Consider the following 15775-nt stretch of genomic DNA (forward strand, 5'->3'; position numbering starts at 1 on the left):
CTGGTTTTGTATGGTAAAGTATGAACATGGCTAAGTTAAGTTGTTTTTTATCCTGATATTCCGTGATTACTCCACCTCATGTAGAGAGGGTAACTCATGCGTGGGAATGGCAGGAGGTCCTTTAGCTTCAGGGTACAGCTGTGCCAAGGTAAGCTTCATTGGACTAACCTCAGGTGGCGACTGTTGAGGGCATCCCAGCCAGGTTCCACCCGGGTGCACAAACATCGTAACTACATGGTTCATACAGTATATATGTTTGATGTTGATTGGTAAAGTATAAATATGGTCAGCTTTGTATTGGTGTTTATCCTGATATTCTAATGCTCACCAGAGAGGGTGATGCATGTGGTGAGAATGGCAGGAGGGTCTAGCTTGGGCGGTGTGTACAACCTTGACCTAAGGTTTTTTAACGGGCTAACCTCGTGTGTTAAGCTCAAGGGTTATCCATGTTGCGGTAATACTAATGGTTTATTCCAAGTTACCACCCACGAGTGCAAGAACGACCGTAGCTACGTGATTCATACCTTCCGGACATTTAGTGTGAAGTGGTCGGTTGTGATATTTTTATGCGTTTGGTTTTGATACTTGTATGACAAGTATGTGAATGGATATGTTGTTTTGATTATTCGCAAACCCTATTAAATGATTGTTTGATCTAATTAATTAAATTACATAAGCTTACCCTTATTTTCCTGTCATGTCATTTTCTGTCGTCCGGTTCGCTTCACTGCGATGATCATCCTGTGGACGTGAGCAGGAGGCGATGCGGGTTCATAGAGGAAGTGTTGGAGTGTGCAGATCCTGAAGTTAGTGTAGGACCGTCCGGACAATAGATTATGTCCGAATAGCTTTATTTAGGAAATAAATTTGTATAATCGTTCAGTATAATGCGTAAAATTATATAAGATATCTAGAACTTGTACACTTCAAATTTGATGAATATTTTATATATATATTCCTATCTCCCACTGTTCTATCTTATTATTATTGATAACTCCTGAGTTTAAGTATAGTTTAAGGCTATATTTATTGGGATGTTATTTATTTTAAATTTTAACTATATTAAATAAATAATTTTTACAATTTAATTATAGATAGTTTTTATTTATTTTATACATGATTTTTATTTATATAATTTTAAAAAATAGTTAAATTTAAAAAACGATTAATTTAAGAGATAAGTTAAATTAAAATAAAATGATAAAAAAAATGAACACAAGAATTTTTTTTTATTAATTTTAAAACACTAAATCAAAACTTGTCTTTATCCGTAAAAATATTTAAAAATACTAATTTTGGTGATGTTATATGAAGTTCCAACATGGTTTGGAGGTTATGTTTGCACGGTTTAGACATGTTGCAAACCTCTTAGACATGTGTTGTAGACAAAAATTTCATGAATCCATTTTAAATACTTAAAACACATGCATAATGTTTATTCAATTTTTTTTATTTATGTATGATGATAAAAATAATAAAATAATTAGGATTTAGAAAATGGTAAATGGTAAGAAATAATTAAATTTTAAAAAAATTACTTAAAGAGTTTTAATAAAATAATTATTTTAATTTTTAAAAAATTGAAAAATAAATGTAAAGATAAAAAATTCTAATTTATTTATGTATAAATATAGATAAAAATATCGCTAGTAAAAAATCACATTTTTAACTCGCATGTTACGCTTCGGTTTTTCTGGAACCGAAGCCTATCAAACGCGGTGGCAGCGGCGTGGTGGTGCTTAGGCGTTGGTTCTGCGTTTCTCTTCCTTGGTTTTTTGGTTTTGTTTCTCTGTAGGTGGATGACGAAATGGATTTGGGGGTTCTGCTTCTTAGGGACTCTGCTTCTTGAAGCATCGTAGGAGCTTCTGATTGCTCATTGGGAAAGGTCTTGGGGTGGATGGTGATGATTGGGGTTGAAAATCTGGGTTGTTAGTGCAAGTTGGAGTTTGGGTGCCACTTGTTCTATTATTATTTAAATCTTGGAGTAGAAAATAATATTGAAATTTATTATTTAGAATTGATTGAAAATACATTCTCATATCCTCTATTTGTAACAATCTAATTCTCCTAAAAAGGGAAATAAAGAAACTAAGAAAACAAAATAAAATAAAAGATTGTATATCTATTTTCTCTAATTAGGAAGATTCTAAAGAAATCTTCTCTAATTACAACACTCCGCCTCAAGTTGGTAAATGAATATCAATCATTCCCAACTTGCCTACAAGATCTTGAAATCTACCCGGAGGAAGTCCTTTTGTAAAAATATCTACTATTTGAAGTTCTGTAGGAACATGAGTTGTAATCACAAAGCCTATGTCAATATTATCTTTGATGAAATGTCTGTCAATCTCAATGTGTTTGGTTCTATCATGCTGTACTGGATTATGGACTATGCTCATGGCAGACTTATTGTTACACTGTAGTTGTACTGGGTTCTCCACTTTGACTTTAAGATCATCCAAAATGATTTTCATCCAGAGTCCTTCACACATTCCTTGAGCAAGAGCTCGAAATTCAGCTTTTGCACTAGAACGAGAAACTCTATCTTGCTTTTTGCTTCTCCATGTTACCAGACTATCTCCAAGAAACACACAATACCAAGAAGTAGATTTTCTGTCAGTAATAGAACCTGCATAGTCAGCATCAGTATATATCTTCATAGTCAATGTGTCTTCCCTTTTGAATAATATCCCTTTTCCTGGACTTGACTTCAAGTATTGAAGAATTTTGTCAACTGTTTGCATGTGTCTCTCTCTTGGATCATGCATAAATTAGCTTAATACACTAACTGCATAAGCAATGTCTGGTCTTGTATGTGATAGATAAATCAATTTTCCTACCAATCTCTGATATTGGGCCTTCTTTACAGGAGCACTTTCTTCACATCCCATTTTGTGATTTTGTTCTATAGGAACTCTTGAAGTTCTACATCCCAGCTTTCCTGTTTCTTTGAGCAGCTCAAGTACATATTTCCTTTGGGAGATGAAAATTCCCTTCTTGGAGTAGGCAACCTCTATTCCAAGAAAATATTTGAGTTTTCCTAGGTCTTTCATTTCAAATTGAGCTGCCAATTTATCTTTTAATGCCAATTTTCTTTTGTTTCATCATCTCCTACAATAATCATATCCTCCACATAGACAAGTAATAGAGTGAGTTTTCCTGTAGAAGAGTCCTTTATGAATAAAGTATGATCTCCTTGGCTTTGTCTATATCCCAAGGAAACCATTGCTTTTGTAAATCTTCAAAACCATGCTCTAGGGGATTGCTTAAGACCATACAATGCTTACTTTAGGAGGCAAACCTTGTTTGTTTCATTTTTCACTTCAAAACATGGGGGAATCTCCATGTACACTTCCTTATCTAGATTTCCATGAAGAAAGGCATTCTTCACATCCAGTTGGTGTAAGTCCCATCCAAAATGGGCAGCCAAAGCGAGAATAACTCGAACTGTATTCATCTTTGCCACTGAGGCAAATGACTCCTCATAGTTAATCCTATATGTTTGGGTATCTCCTTTTGCCACCAATCTAGCTTTATATCTTTCTATTGTCCCATTTGCCTTATGTTTACTGTGAATATCCATCTACACCCTACTGCCTTCTTGTCTCTTGGCTTATCAACAATCTCCCAAGTTGAATTTCTTTCTAATGCATTCATTTCTTCTTTCATGGCTTGATTCTAATGCTCAAGTTTCATGGCCTCTTGGATTGAGGTAGGAATTTTTGTGGCATCAATGGTAGCAATAAAACTTTTGTGCTTATCAGAGAGATTGTTAGTGCAAACATACTGAGAAATAGGATATTTAGCACATGATCTTCTTCCCTTTCTCAATGCAATGGGTAAATCCTCAATAATACTTACCTCCTCCTCATTGATATCATCAGGGATCCTCACCTCTGGATTAGACAATTTTTCTTGCTCGAGTGTCGAAGTGGGTTGTTCTCTTCTTTCATATTTTTTGCCAAAAAATATGTCTTCTTCCTCTTCTTCCTCACTGTGGACTATGGTATCTTCATTGCTTAGGTCTTGGGCATCCTGCAAAGACAAACATGGTAATGACAAGAAGGAGAGTTCATCCACTTCAAGTGCTTTCCCACCTGAAGTGGTGGACTGACATAAAAGGATTGTGTTTCATGAAAGGTGACGTCCATGGTGATAAAGACGCGACGACTCTGAGGATGATAACATTTGTACCCTTTTTTATTAGAAGGATACCCAATAAAGACACATTTAAGAGCTCTGGGATCTAATTTACCACGGTTAGGATGATGAGAGTGAACAAAAACAACACATCCAAAGACTCGACTAGGTAAACTCGTTAGTAAGGAAGAAGAAGGAATAAAAGACAATAAAGACTCTATAGGACTAATGCCATTTAAGATATGAGTAGGTAACCTGTTGATGATATATATGGCAATTAACATAGCTTCTCCCCAGTAATTTTTTGGAACAGACATTTGAAAAAGAAGAGCTCTAGTTACTTCAAGAAGATGACGATTCTTTCTTTCTGCAACCCCATTTTGTTGAGGGGTATTAACACAGGTTAGTTCATGAACAATACCATTATGAGACAAAAAATTGAGAAATTCATTATTCACATATTCAGTACCATTATCAGACCTAATTCATTTGATATTTTTTCCAAATTGGTTTTGGACAAGATGGAAAAAATTAACAAAAATTTGAAAAACTTCGGATTTATTTTTTATAAGGTATGTCCATGTGACATAGGTACAATCGTCAATAAAGGTAACAAACCATCTGGCTCCAGAAATAGAATCTATGACAGGACCCCAAACATCAAAATGAATTAAATCAAATGGAGGAATACTATTTTTATGACTAATAGGATAAGATGCACGATGGTGTTTTGAAAATTGACAAATATGATAATTGAAAGACTCAACATATTCTTTGGTAAACAAGTGGAGAAATAAGGACTTGATAAGACTGAATGAAGGATGTCCAAGCCTTTAATGATGTAACCATATTTGGGATTTTGCCCACGTATCAGATGTTGCTTGTTGACTCATAATTTTCGTGTTGCTTTGGTCATCAAACTTTAAAAAATACAACCCACTTTGCTCTTTAGTAGTTAAAATTGTCTTCCCCGTGGCAAGGTCCTAAAAAACACAATAAGTTGGAAAAAATGTTATTGAGCAATTTAAATCCTTTGTGTGTTTTTGCATAAAGATAAGATTGTTAGCTAATTGAGGAACATGTAAAACATCCTTCAATACAATAGATGAGTCCAAAATTATATTCCCAGAGCCGCATATAGGTATACCCTGACCATTCGCAACTATAATGAGTTGTTCTTTATTTCTTTTACCATATGAGTCGAAGGACACACTAAAAGGTGTCATATGATCAGTTGCACCCGAATCAAGGATGCAAATACCTTAAGACACATGATCAACAATATTGAGGCAAATCTTACCTTTTATGGACAAAGTGCTCCAAGACGATGACATGGGTCACACCGAGAAAAAAAAGGAGCAGAACTTAAACAACCAGATGTACTCAAGAAAAGGTCAAATGGGTCGACACAAACCCTAAGAACAGACTCAGGAGTCTCCGGCGAATCTTCTGTGGCGACGACGGCGAGTGGGTCTTGCCGAAAAAGAGGAGCAAAACTTAAAACTCAGATCTGCTCAAATACATCCCAAACGAGTCGTCTCCAACCCTAGGAATGGACTCAGGGCGCTCTGGTGACCCTGTCTGTGGTGGCGCCGGCGAGTGGGTCTCACCAGAGGTGGGCACGTGGGCTACACGCACCGGCGACGGTGGAGGCGCGTGGCGGCTCCTCTCACGGAGCGACTTCCGGAGTTGTGGTTGTTGGAGTTGGGCGCACCTTTTTGCCTTATAAACGACCCCAACCGGCGACGGCGGCAACGACGATGGTCGAACGGCGGTGGCGGCGACTATGCAACGACTTTTATGGTTGCCGTAGTTAGGCGCACCTTTTTGCCATATCAACGACCCCAACCGGCGATGGCGACAGCGGCTGTGGTCGGACAACGACAACAATGCGACTGTGCAGCGAAACGGAGTTCCAAGATCGGAAGCTCTTAATACCAAGTAGAAAATAATATTGAAATTTATTATTTAGAATTGATTGAAAATACATTCTCATATCCTTTATCTGTAATAATCTAATTCTCCTAAAAAGGGAAATAGAGAAACTAGGAAAACAAAATAAAATAAAAGATTGTATATCTATTTTCTCTAATTAGGAAGATTCTAAAGAAATCTTCTCTAATTACAACAGGTGCCACCGGTTCGTGTCAAGAAGAGTGAAAGGCTCCTTGGTTTGTGTCAAGAAGCTGAACATGTTTATTTTTGGTCTCAAAATTGTCTTTCTGTCTATTTTCTTCCTTTTGTCATTCATATCTTCTTTCTTTCTTTTTTTCCCAGCAGAGGTTCTATTTATATATACTTTATTTGTTAAGTTTGTGGCTTCATTCATTGAATAGTGAGAACTCAGCTGCAAGTTTCATATGTGAATGATTTTCCTTTTTAGTATGTTGCCTTTATATTCCAGTTGCCAATGGTAAGGAGTTTCTTTCTTGCTATGTTTGATCAAGAATTCTGGACTTGGTTGAGATTAAAAAGAGAAGGAAAAGAGAAAGCAGAAGAGCATAAAAAAAAGAACAAATAGAACATAATGTGAAAATGTGGAAACGATCTTGGTTGAGATTAAAAAAATAAAAAAACCTTTACTGCCTCGGTTGTTTGTGAACCGAGGCATAATCTAAATTCTTTTGACTCGGTTCACAACCGAGGCAAAAAGTCTACTCTTTTTACCTTGTCTGTATATGTCTCGGTTGCGGAACTGGTGTCTATAAGCGAAAATAACCGGTGCCTATTCCCTTTACTGCACTAGTGTATAAAGAAAAAAAAAACATATAATTGGGATGATAATCAATGATTCCTTCATGTGTGATGAACTTTGGTGAACCACTAAGATAATGGATTATCTTAAGTGATAATCGATTATCACGAGATAATTTGTGTAAATACATATTTTTCGGAAATAATCGATTATCACTTATGATAATCGATTATTTCAAAGTATTTTTATTGGAAACAATGCATCTTTTATGACAATTAGACATGGATCAAGCTGGAGAAGTTGTAGAACGTGATGACAATAAGTGAACATGTTTAGGGTCAAATTTGACTTGCAGTTGAGATTGGAGCATGAATGAGTGTTAAGGCGTACCTGAGTGTGTGGTTGATGGGCATGAGAATGGGAGATAAGTTTACTTGTTGTACCTAGTAAATCCTTGTTTTAATTTGCGGATACGTATTGGTTGTTCGGGTATTGAACCTTCCTTGTGTGGGGGTGATGGTGGTTTCCTTGTCCTTATGTGGCAAGAAGGCGTGCTCCTTAGCTGGATTGCAGAACTACTCGAACATATCTGTAAAGAAGGCTACAGATTGGATTGTAGGAACGACTAAAAATCCAACTTTCACTACTCCACCTTCTAAAAACTCATTCTAAAACAGTATCAGATAATTTTGCAGAAAAGTTTCACGCGGTTACAGTTCATATAATTTCAACAGCACATCAATTAATTAAATTAACTAGCTACCCTTACCTCTAATAGAATTGAACAACTTTTATAACTTTCAAAATTTGCTTGCACCTCAAGAAAATCCTAAGAACACCTATGAACTACCAATTGATGAAACAAAATCATTCGTAGAACCAAAATAAAGTCAGAAAGGAGAAAAAGGAAGACTGCTGAACACATGCAAACAAAAATGCTCTTGTATGTGCCAAAAATTTTAGAAATTACCAAGAACAAGAGGATGAAACTTACCGGTTCTACCCACCAAACCAATCAGTGAAACAAAAAGCTCTTGACGCCAGGATCACCTAAGTATCTCATGATCGTCAAACAAATGAGCCACCAATGAGAAATTCTAGAGACAAGGGAGAGGAAAAGTAGATAATAGTGTTTTAGAGAGAGAAAAAATATTTAGATAATCAACCTAGTATTTTAAATTTTTGTTTATACTGATAGCTTATTTTAACACAAAATGTCCGGTCTCATTATTTTAATACATTTATCTACTTTTAAGTGTCTATTTTTTAGGTTCTTACAATTTTAAATTACATTATGCATAGATAAAAATATAAAAGGTTGAAGAATTTATATTTTACGTGTTTTATTTTATATTTTCTCTACACTAATGTTAATTTATAGTTATATTTTTTCTTAAATATTCTCATGAAAAGATTTTACTTTCTTTTTCGTTGTTTTTACAGAAAAATTGTCTAAACATAATCTCAATCTGTTTCTTCATTGATTAAAACAAATATCCCAAATAAACAAAAAGGTTTTCTTTTGTTTCTTCAACGTTTTTACAAAAAAAGAAAAAGGAAATTGTCTAAACAAAACCTGGGTTTGTTTTTTAATTGATTAAAATAAATATCATAATTTCTTTTTGTATCTTTTATCTTTTATTGATTTAAGGAAATATCCGGGGGAAAATTATATTGCAGCAAAAAAAATTTGAGTTGAAATAAAAAAGCATAACCTAGCCTTGTTCGGTTCTTCGTTTCCACCATTAACGTACTCTCTTTTCTTTAACCCCAAAACACATTTTATTCATTCACCACCAGACTCACCGATTACGCTCTCTCAATTCAATTCAATTCACTTTCAAACTCTCTTCACAACCCATCAATTTTCAACTCTTTCTCTCTCAATTCTCAAACTCAATCCCCTTTTCGCAATCTCCTGACGAACCCTAATCAAACGCAATCACTTCGTCCTTCGTTCAATTCATTGCTGAGTACCTCGTTATTCTTCTTTCAGCTCAAGTTCGTGATTTCTGCTTCTGCACTAATTTATACCTTCTACCCCTTTCGCGGTTTCTAAAGGTAAGCCCTAAACCCAAAGTAGTTTCGTTTTAAAAGAATGAAGGGGATGTTTGGAAAAAAATTGCGGGAACAAAACGTGTTATTCTGTGGCTTGGTTGAGAAGTAAAATAAAATATCGGAATATAAGTGAAAAGGAGCATATGGATTTTGATGGGTGTTAACTTTGTAGGAACCTTTTCTATGCGTACACGTTGTGTGTTATTTTTTGTTTTTGTTTTTGAGTGATATGCTTATTAACATTGCCCTTTGGTGCATGCGAATGGCCGCAATTTCATCTGCAATTTAACTTGCGGTGAAATGAATTTAAACTAATTTGCAAAAGAAAAGTGAAACAAGTTTGGTTCTGACAGGGCTCTGACTCTGTTGAATGTTAAATCTTGTTCTTCTTATCTTTGGGCATTTGTTTGGTTTGTTGATTTTTACAAGTGAATGTTTAGCATTTCGTAGGAATTAAGTTTTGTTTTACTCTAAACCGTAAACTTATTGATTAAAACATTAATGACTGTTAATGACGTTGATCACTGCAGGGAGGCTTGACATAACTTTTAATTTTGGAGTAGCCTTCCCAAATGTAACAAGATGAAAATTACTTTTGAGCTCAACTTGTTTGTCATATTTGTGAAGCTGATTACAGTTTCATATTTGATTGAACTTCACAGCCATTGGTTTTCAGGCATCTCATCTTTTACACCCCTGTCACCATTCCACTTAGATTTCGTTACACTTTTCCTTTTCAAATTTTCATTAATTTTTGTGTCCATTTTTCTGCTTGTACACCTCTTTACTGTTTACCCTACTTCCACCGTTCTAAATTTGATCTGCAATATGTTCAGGGATTTTGCAAAACGAAATTTCAAACAGGGAATGTACTGTGTAATTTTTGTTGGTTATAAACTTGCCATTTTTCTAAACAATTTATTCTACAGGTTTATTTGCCATAAACATGGACGAGGATCAAGAGATGGAGAAATTTGGAATGGAGAATGATTATGAGGGTGGTCAATGGATTGGTGGTGAATTCTACTACAAGAGTCGTAAGGAAAAGCGCACTCAGACAAAGGATGATGTTCTTTACGGGGTTTTTGCAGATTCTGATGACGATGATGATTATTCAAGTAGAAAACGGAGGAAGGACCGTGATTTTTCAAAGAAGCAAGATCTAACCAAGCCTGTGAATTTTGTGTCTACTGGAATGTTTATGCCCAATCAGGAAATTGATAATAAGTCCAAAGAGCAGAATGAGAAAGATGGTTATGTTAGTGAGGATAGGCCGGGCTTAGGGTCAGGTTTTGGTATGGGGTCTGGTGGCACTTCTGGGTCTGGTCTAGGTTTTAATTCTGGCAATACAGCAAATGGTTCAGAAAGAAATGGTGATTCTGATGAGAATGGTCATGATAATTTCTTGCCCTCAGCATTTGGGAAGAAGATTAAGGAGGGGGCGATGAGAAGGGAAAGGGAAAGGGAGAAGGAGAGGTTGGAGAAGAAGAGGGGGAAGCATCAGAGTTCAGTTCAAGATGGGTTTAGTGATGTGGGGAAGTTTGAGAAGCATACGAAAGGGATAGGCATGAAGTTGTTGGAGAAGATGGGTTATAAAGGAGGCGGGCTTGGGAAGAATGAGCAGGGTATTGTGGCTCCTATTGAGGCCAGATTGAGGGCCAAGAATTCTGGCATAGGGTTTAATGAGTCTAAGGAGACTTTGCCATTGCCGGTTTTGCAGCAAGAGAAGAAGAATGTGCAAGAGGTCTCACAACCTGTGGTTAGCAAAACAAAGGAAAGGTTATGGTCAAAGCAAGCAAGGTTGAAGAAAAAGAAGGAGGAAGAGTATGTAACAGCTGAGGAGTTGTTGGCAAGCAAGCAAGAACAAGAGTTTGAGGTTGTTCAGAAGGTATATGATATGAGAGGGCCACATGCTAGAGTAATAAATTTGTCTGATTTGAATGCCGAGGAGAAAGCAAAAGAAAATGATATCCCAATGCCAGAACTTCAGTATAATGTAGCATTAATAGTTGGGTTGGCTGAGGCTGACATCCAGCAGATTGATAGAGATTTGAGGAGAGAGAGGGAGACGGCACTTAGCTTGAAAAAAGAAAAAGAGAAGCTAGAAACTGAGGCAGCGTTCCAGAAGAAGCAGCTGGATAATATGGAGGAAATAAAGCGTGTGTTAGACCATGTTGAAGAAGAAAACACTTTGGGAACTTTAACATTGGATTCCCTTGCTCATTGCTTTAGGGATTTACACAAAAGATATGCTGATGACTACAAGTTGTGTAACTTGTCATGCATTGCTTGTTTTTATGCTCTACCCCTGTTTATCAGAGTGTTCCAAGGTTGGGATCCTCTGCGAAATCCATCTCATGGGTTGGAGTTGGTTTCAGAGTGGAAGGCATTGCTTCGAGAAGAAGATTCAGTTGATATATGGGATGTATCATCACCTTATACCCAATTGGTTTTAGAGGTTGTATTGCCAGCTGTAAGAATATCTGGTATAAATACCTGGCAGGCCCGGGATCCTGAACCAATGTTATGGTTTCTGGAATTGTGGGAAAAGTTACTTCCTCAATCTGTCCTTGCCACCATATTAGACAATATAGTTATGCCTAAACTATCAAGTGCTGTAGATACTTGGGAACCACACCGTGAGACCATTCCTATCCACACTTGGGTGCATCCATGGCTACCGCTGTTGGGTCACAAGTTGGAGGGTATTTACCAGGTGATTCGTTTTAAATTGAGTACTGTTCTTGGTGCCTGGCACCCAAGTGATGGTTCTGCTTATGCTATATTGTCTCCTTGGAAGTCTGTATTTGATTCTGCTAGTTGGGAACAACTTATGCTTCGTTTTATTGTACCAAAGTTACAGCTTGTCTTGCAAGATTTCCAAGTGAACCCAGCAAGTCAGAATCTTGATCAATTTTATTGGGTAATGAACTGGGCTTCTGCTATTCCTATTCACCTAATGGTTGATATGATGGAGAAATTCTTCTTTGCTAAATGGCTTCAGGTTCTGTATCATTGGCTGTGCTCAAATCCTAATTTTGAAGAAGTTACAAAATGGTATTTAGGATGGAAGGAACTCATTCCAAAAGAACTGTTAGCAAATGAAAGCATCCGATACCAACTTAATCGCGGTCTTGATATGATGAACCAGGCTGTTGAAGGTATGGAGGTGGTCCAACCTGGTTTAAAGGAGAATATAAGCTATCTTAGGGTACTTGAGCAGAGGCAATTTGAGGCTCAACAGAAAGCAGCAGCTTATGCTCAACAGCAAGCTGCGGCTAGCTTGGGCGGTGCAGTCAATGCAGATGGCACTCATGAATTGAGCTTGAAAGAAGTCATTGAGGCTCATGCTCAGCAACATGGTTTGCTATTCAAGCTTAAACCTGGTAGAATGCACAATGGTCATCAAATATATGGGTTTGGTAATGTCAGCATAATAATAGACTCTCTTAATCAAAAAGTATACGCCCAGAACGAAGAATTGTGGTCTATGGAATCTCTTCAGGGATTGCTTGAGTTGCATAATAAATCCCTTAGTAAAAGGCGTTGATTTCTGCATTGACCAATGTGAATTATCTGAATTATAAGGTACTCTATCTAGTTTCTTTTGAGTTGTATTGTCTTTTGATTACTTCGTAGGATTGGCATGTGTACTTTCTGGTTTTGTTTCGGGCAACTTTATGTCTGATCATAAGCAGAATGGGTATGTAATATTTAATATAGGCTTGCTATGCATATTTTATATGCATTGATATATATTATATGTTAATAATTTTCAATGCAAGGTAAAACCTCTTATGTGAAATTCAGGAATAGCGTGTAGATGTTGGATTTATTATCTTCTTATTGCACTTGTTTCATCATTTAATTATCAAGTAAAATTGCTGTTATTAATCTTTGAAGGTGTTTAAAAACCATGGTGCGTCTGCTGGTGCATCAATGAATCATTCTCATGGTCGGATGATGGCCCACTAGTTATTCCACCTAGTGTTTCTGTGCATCTTGCAAGTATGGAAGATCATTTTAATCAGACAAGAGAATGTTTTATTTGTGCAATTCAACATGAGTATCTTTTGGTTGATTCATCTCCAACTTCTTTTCACCGGTTCCTTTTGCTGCTACATTTCCTTGAGATGTGAATATTTCTTACTATTGTAGTGATCACTTCCATGAATTGGATGCTGAAATTGTTTCATTTCATTATTGGTGAAGTTGTATTACGCCATGTTCAGCATGTTTAGTTTGGTTTCAATAGAATGCATCTGATAGAAGGTGTGAATAAAGGCTTTATATTTGTCGTTTTCTGGGACATATGCTAATTTCCAATACGGGGTGATTGCATGTTACAAACATATACAACAAGTAGATCGAGATGGTGTTAGACTGTCAGTTGCCATAACAGTATTTTTGGAAATGACTTGATTTTCCTTGGCGCTTGGAATAATGAGACAGGACATGGACTGTGCTTAGAAATTATAATTAGACATTGGGAGGCCAAGTTCTTTTTGGAAAGTGTCGCTGTAGGTGTCGTAAACGTTATCGAGTAGCAAATACTTGCATCTTCATGAATGGTAAACTGTGAACTAAAACCTTATACAGTGATTTGCCTTGTATCATACTTGTTAATAGTGAATTACACTTACGGAAATTGGGAGGCTAATTTCTATAGCACATAGCATAAAACACTCTAACCTCACTTTATATTATGTGTGTGTCTAACATTATAATTAACAAAAACTCAGCTCCATCTTGATCAAAAGTTTTCAATCATGAAATAGATTAAATTATTAAAGACTTAAATCATAAACTGTCCATTTAAACTTTGAAAGAGCTAGGCAGTCTAGGCACTGACATGTAGGGATCTGAAGTGAGAGGCTGAAGCTGAGAAGCAGATTGTGAAACACACAGACACACATATCATCGATGGGCTGCTGGCTAAAGTTCCCCGTGCTTCTGACCTGTGAAGGTAAAAGAAATGTGTTAAGATTGATTATCTGATCAGAGCTGGTGGGAAACACTGCGTTCTGCAGAAATCAGCAGTGGTGGTGCAGCATATGAACTCAGAACTTCGGGAGTAACTGCAAGAGGATTGTGATATCCTTGTAGGGGATGGACTAACACCTCTTTAGAATGGCGTGTCAGACATTTTTTGGACATGATATGATGCCTTTGGCATGTGTCGGACACTTATCTACTTGTTTCAATAAAAAATAATATTTAGTTCGGACACCTCTCCGACATGGTTGGAACATATGCCAAGAAAGTGAGTCCACACCTAACCTTGGCTAAACACATCCTAGACACTACTATAATATTTTTTAAAAGCCAAGTTATCTTATAAATAATATTGCGAGGCTCATAGCTATTTTTTCGAGGTTCATTATCATATGACTTGTTTTAACTTCTTAGAGATATTATTCATCTTGTTGGGATTAAGAAATGATCATAGTATGAACATTATGAAGCTTAACTTTGTCTTTAGAACGTGAGTGTGTATATAAATCTTGAATCTTGATTCTCATGCTGCATTTTATATTTTGGACTTTAGTCTGGTGTCTGTGTTGGACATAAGTAATGCATTGGGGCATAACAGACATTAGAATTCTGAGAAATTATTATAATATATTTAAATAGTACAGATTGACAATTCTTGTAGTAAGCTTATAGATGGCTTAAGCTGTGCCGCGCACATCGTGGATTTTCCTATGCTATGGGTTTAGCATAACACTGATCCTCCTTGTATTGCTGTAATCTGCTCTTATGTCACTCCGTTATCAACCATGTAAACATGTGATATTGTGTCCTTTATTTGCGTTTCTTGTTTCCAAAGGTTAATTACTGTTTACTGATGATTATTTTGCAGGTAGTTGAACATGGAGGTTTGCTGAAACTAATGCTCAGGAAGATGTCTTCGCAGTTGAACAATCCACCATTCAGCTATATGCTTCATCCCCTTCCACTTCATGGTAATGGGTCAGAATGAGCATTCACTCGTTGCTTTATATTTCTAATACCTCTACTAACTGGGATTGCGGATTTTGAGCTGGGAATGGGTGTTACATAAATGACGTGTTTCCCGAGGGGGCAGCAAAGGTTCTAAGGTAAGTGAAAGTGGAAGTTCCAGTGAGGATAAAGCGTGTGTTGGTAACCTAATTTCTTTTATTCACATGTATGAGGGTCAAGCATTTTTGTTTCAGTTTTTGTACCCTGAGCCTCCTAGTGAGGGAGTTTTGGTTCTCACATACCATTAATCTTAGTCCTGAAATCATGAGGTATTGGAAAACTTAAACAAACTATTCATGGTGTACTAGATTCTTTGGGAAGACGATAGTGCAGAAAGAGTAAAGGTAACTAAATTTTTTACCATGTCTTGATATTTTGGTAAGCTGTCTTTTCACCCGGCTTATGCATTAAGAGACTAAGTCAGGGTAATTAGATCTAAAGTTAATTCAGACATGTGTACTAAAGGCGTGTTTATTTTACTGTGCATCATATTTTGTAAAGTCACGTTTAAATATTATTTAACGTAATTTTGTATAATTTTTCATCTATGGATGTTAGTGATGAATCCAATTGCAGTATACCCCATTCATGGTGTATTGCAACACGTTACAATAGAAAATAATAAACGTCAAATCTCGAGTCTTTTGATGCCACAAGATTGTTGGGTTAGCATGATCATCACAGCAAAATGGACTTTTGCATGCAACTAAGCAATTTTTTGATTTCCAGTGCATACAATCCATTCACTCTAACATACCTGAAAAACTATGAGCTGCTTCCACTTGTAGTAGTTGGTTGATGTCTTTGTTGTTGGTCTCCTTAGGTAATCATATCCAAATATTGCTAGATGTTTGGTACAAATCATTGTAAGCCCACTAT

General features: G+C 36.5%; 1 protein-coding gene across 3 annotated transcripts; it reads left to right on the forward strand.

Moving 5' to 3' along the window:
* Nucleotides 1-8516: 8516 nt before the first annotated feature.
* Nucleotides 8517-15440, forward strand: LOC106770795 (septin and tuftelin-interacting protein 1 homolog 1). 3 transcript variants are annotated; one of them, XR_001376419.2, is made up of 4 exons: nucleotides 8517-8896; nucleotides 9823-12481; nucleotides 12797-13028; nucleotides 14757-15440. XR_001376419.2 is itself a non-coding variant. In XM_014656613.2 (3 exons), exon 2 carries the CDS (start codon nucleotides 9840-9842, stop codon nucleotides 12441-12443), a length of 2604 nt encoding a protein of 867 aa, XP_014512099.1. In that variant the 5' UTR covers nucleotides 8517-8896; nucleotides 9823-9839; the 3' UTR covers nucleotides 12444-12481; nucleotides 14757-15440. The 3 variants fall into 3 exon arrangements, 1 of the variants encoding a protein (XP_014512099.1); XR_001376420.2 differs by having other exon boundaries at nucleotides 12797-12901; XM_014656613.2 differs by lacking the exon at nucleotides 12797-13028.
* The last annotated feature ends 335 nt before the right edge of the window (nucleotides 15441-15775 follow it).

The sequence above is a fragment of the Vigna radiata genome, chromosome 1 (genome assembly GCF_000741045.1).
Source record: "Vigna radiata var. radiata cultivar VC1973A chromosome 1, Vradiata_ver6, whole genome shotgun sequence".
Lineage (NCBI taxonomy): Eukaryota > Viridiplantae > Streptophyta > Magnoliopsida > Fabales > Fabaceae > Vigna > Vigna radiata.

Coding starts and splice junctions, on each gene's coding strand:
- LOC106770795 (XM_014656613.2), top strand. CDS start 9,840: ATGGACGAGGATCAAGAGATGGAGAAATTTGGAATGGAGAATGATTAT.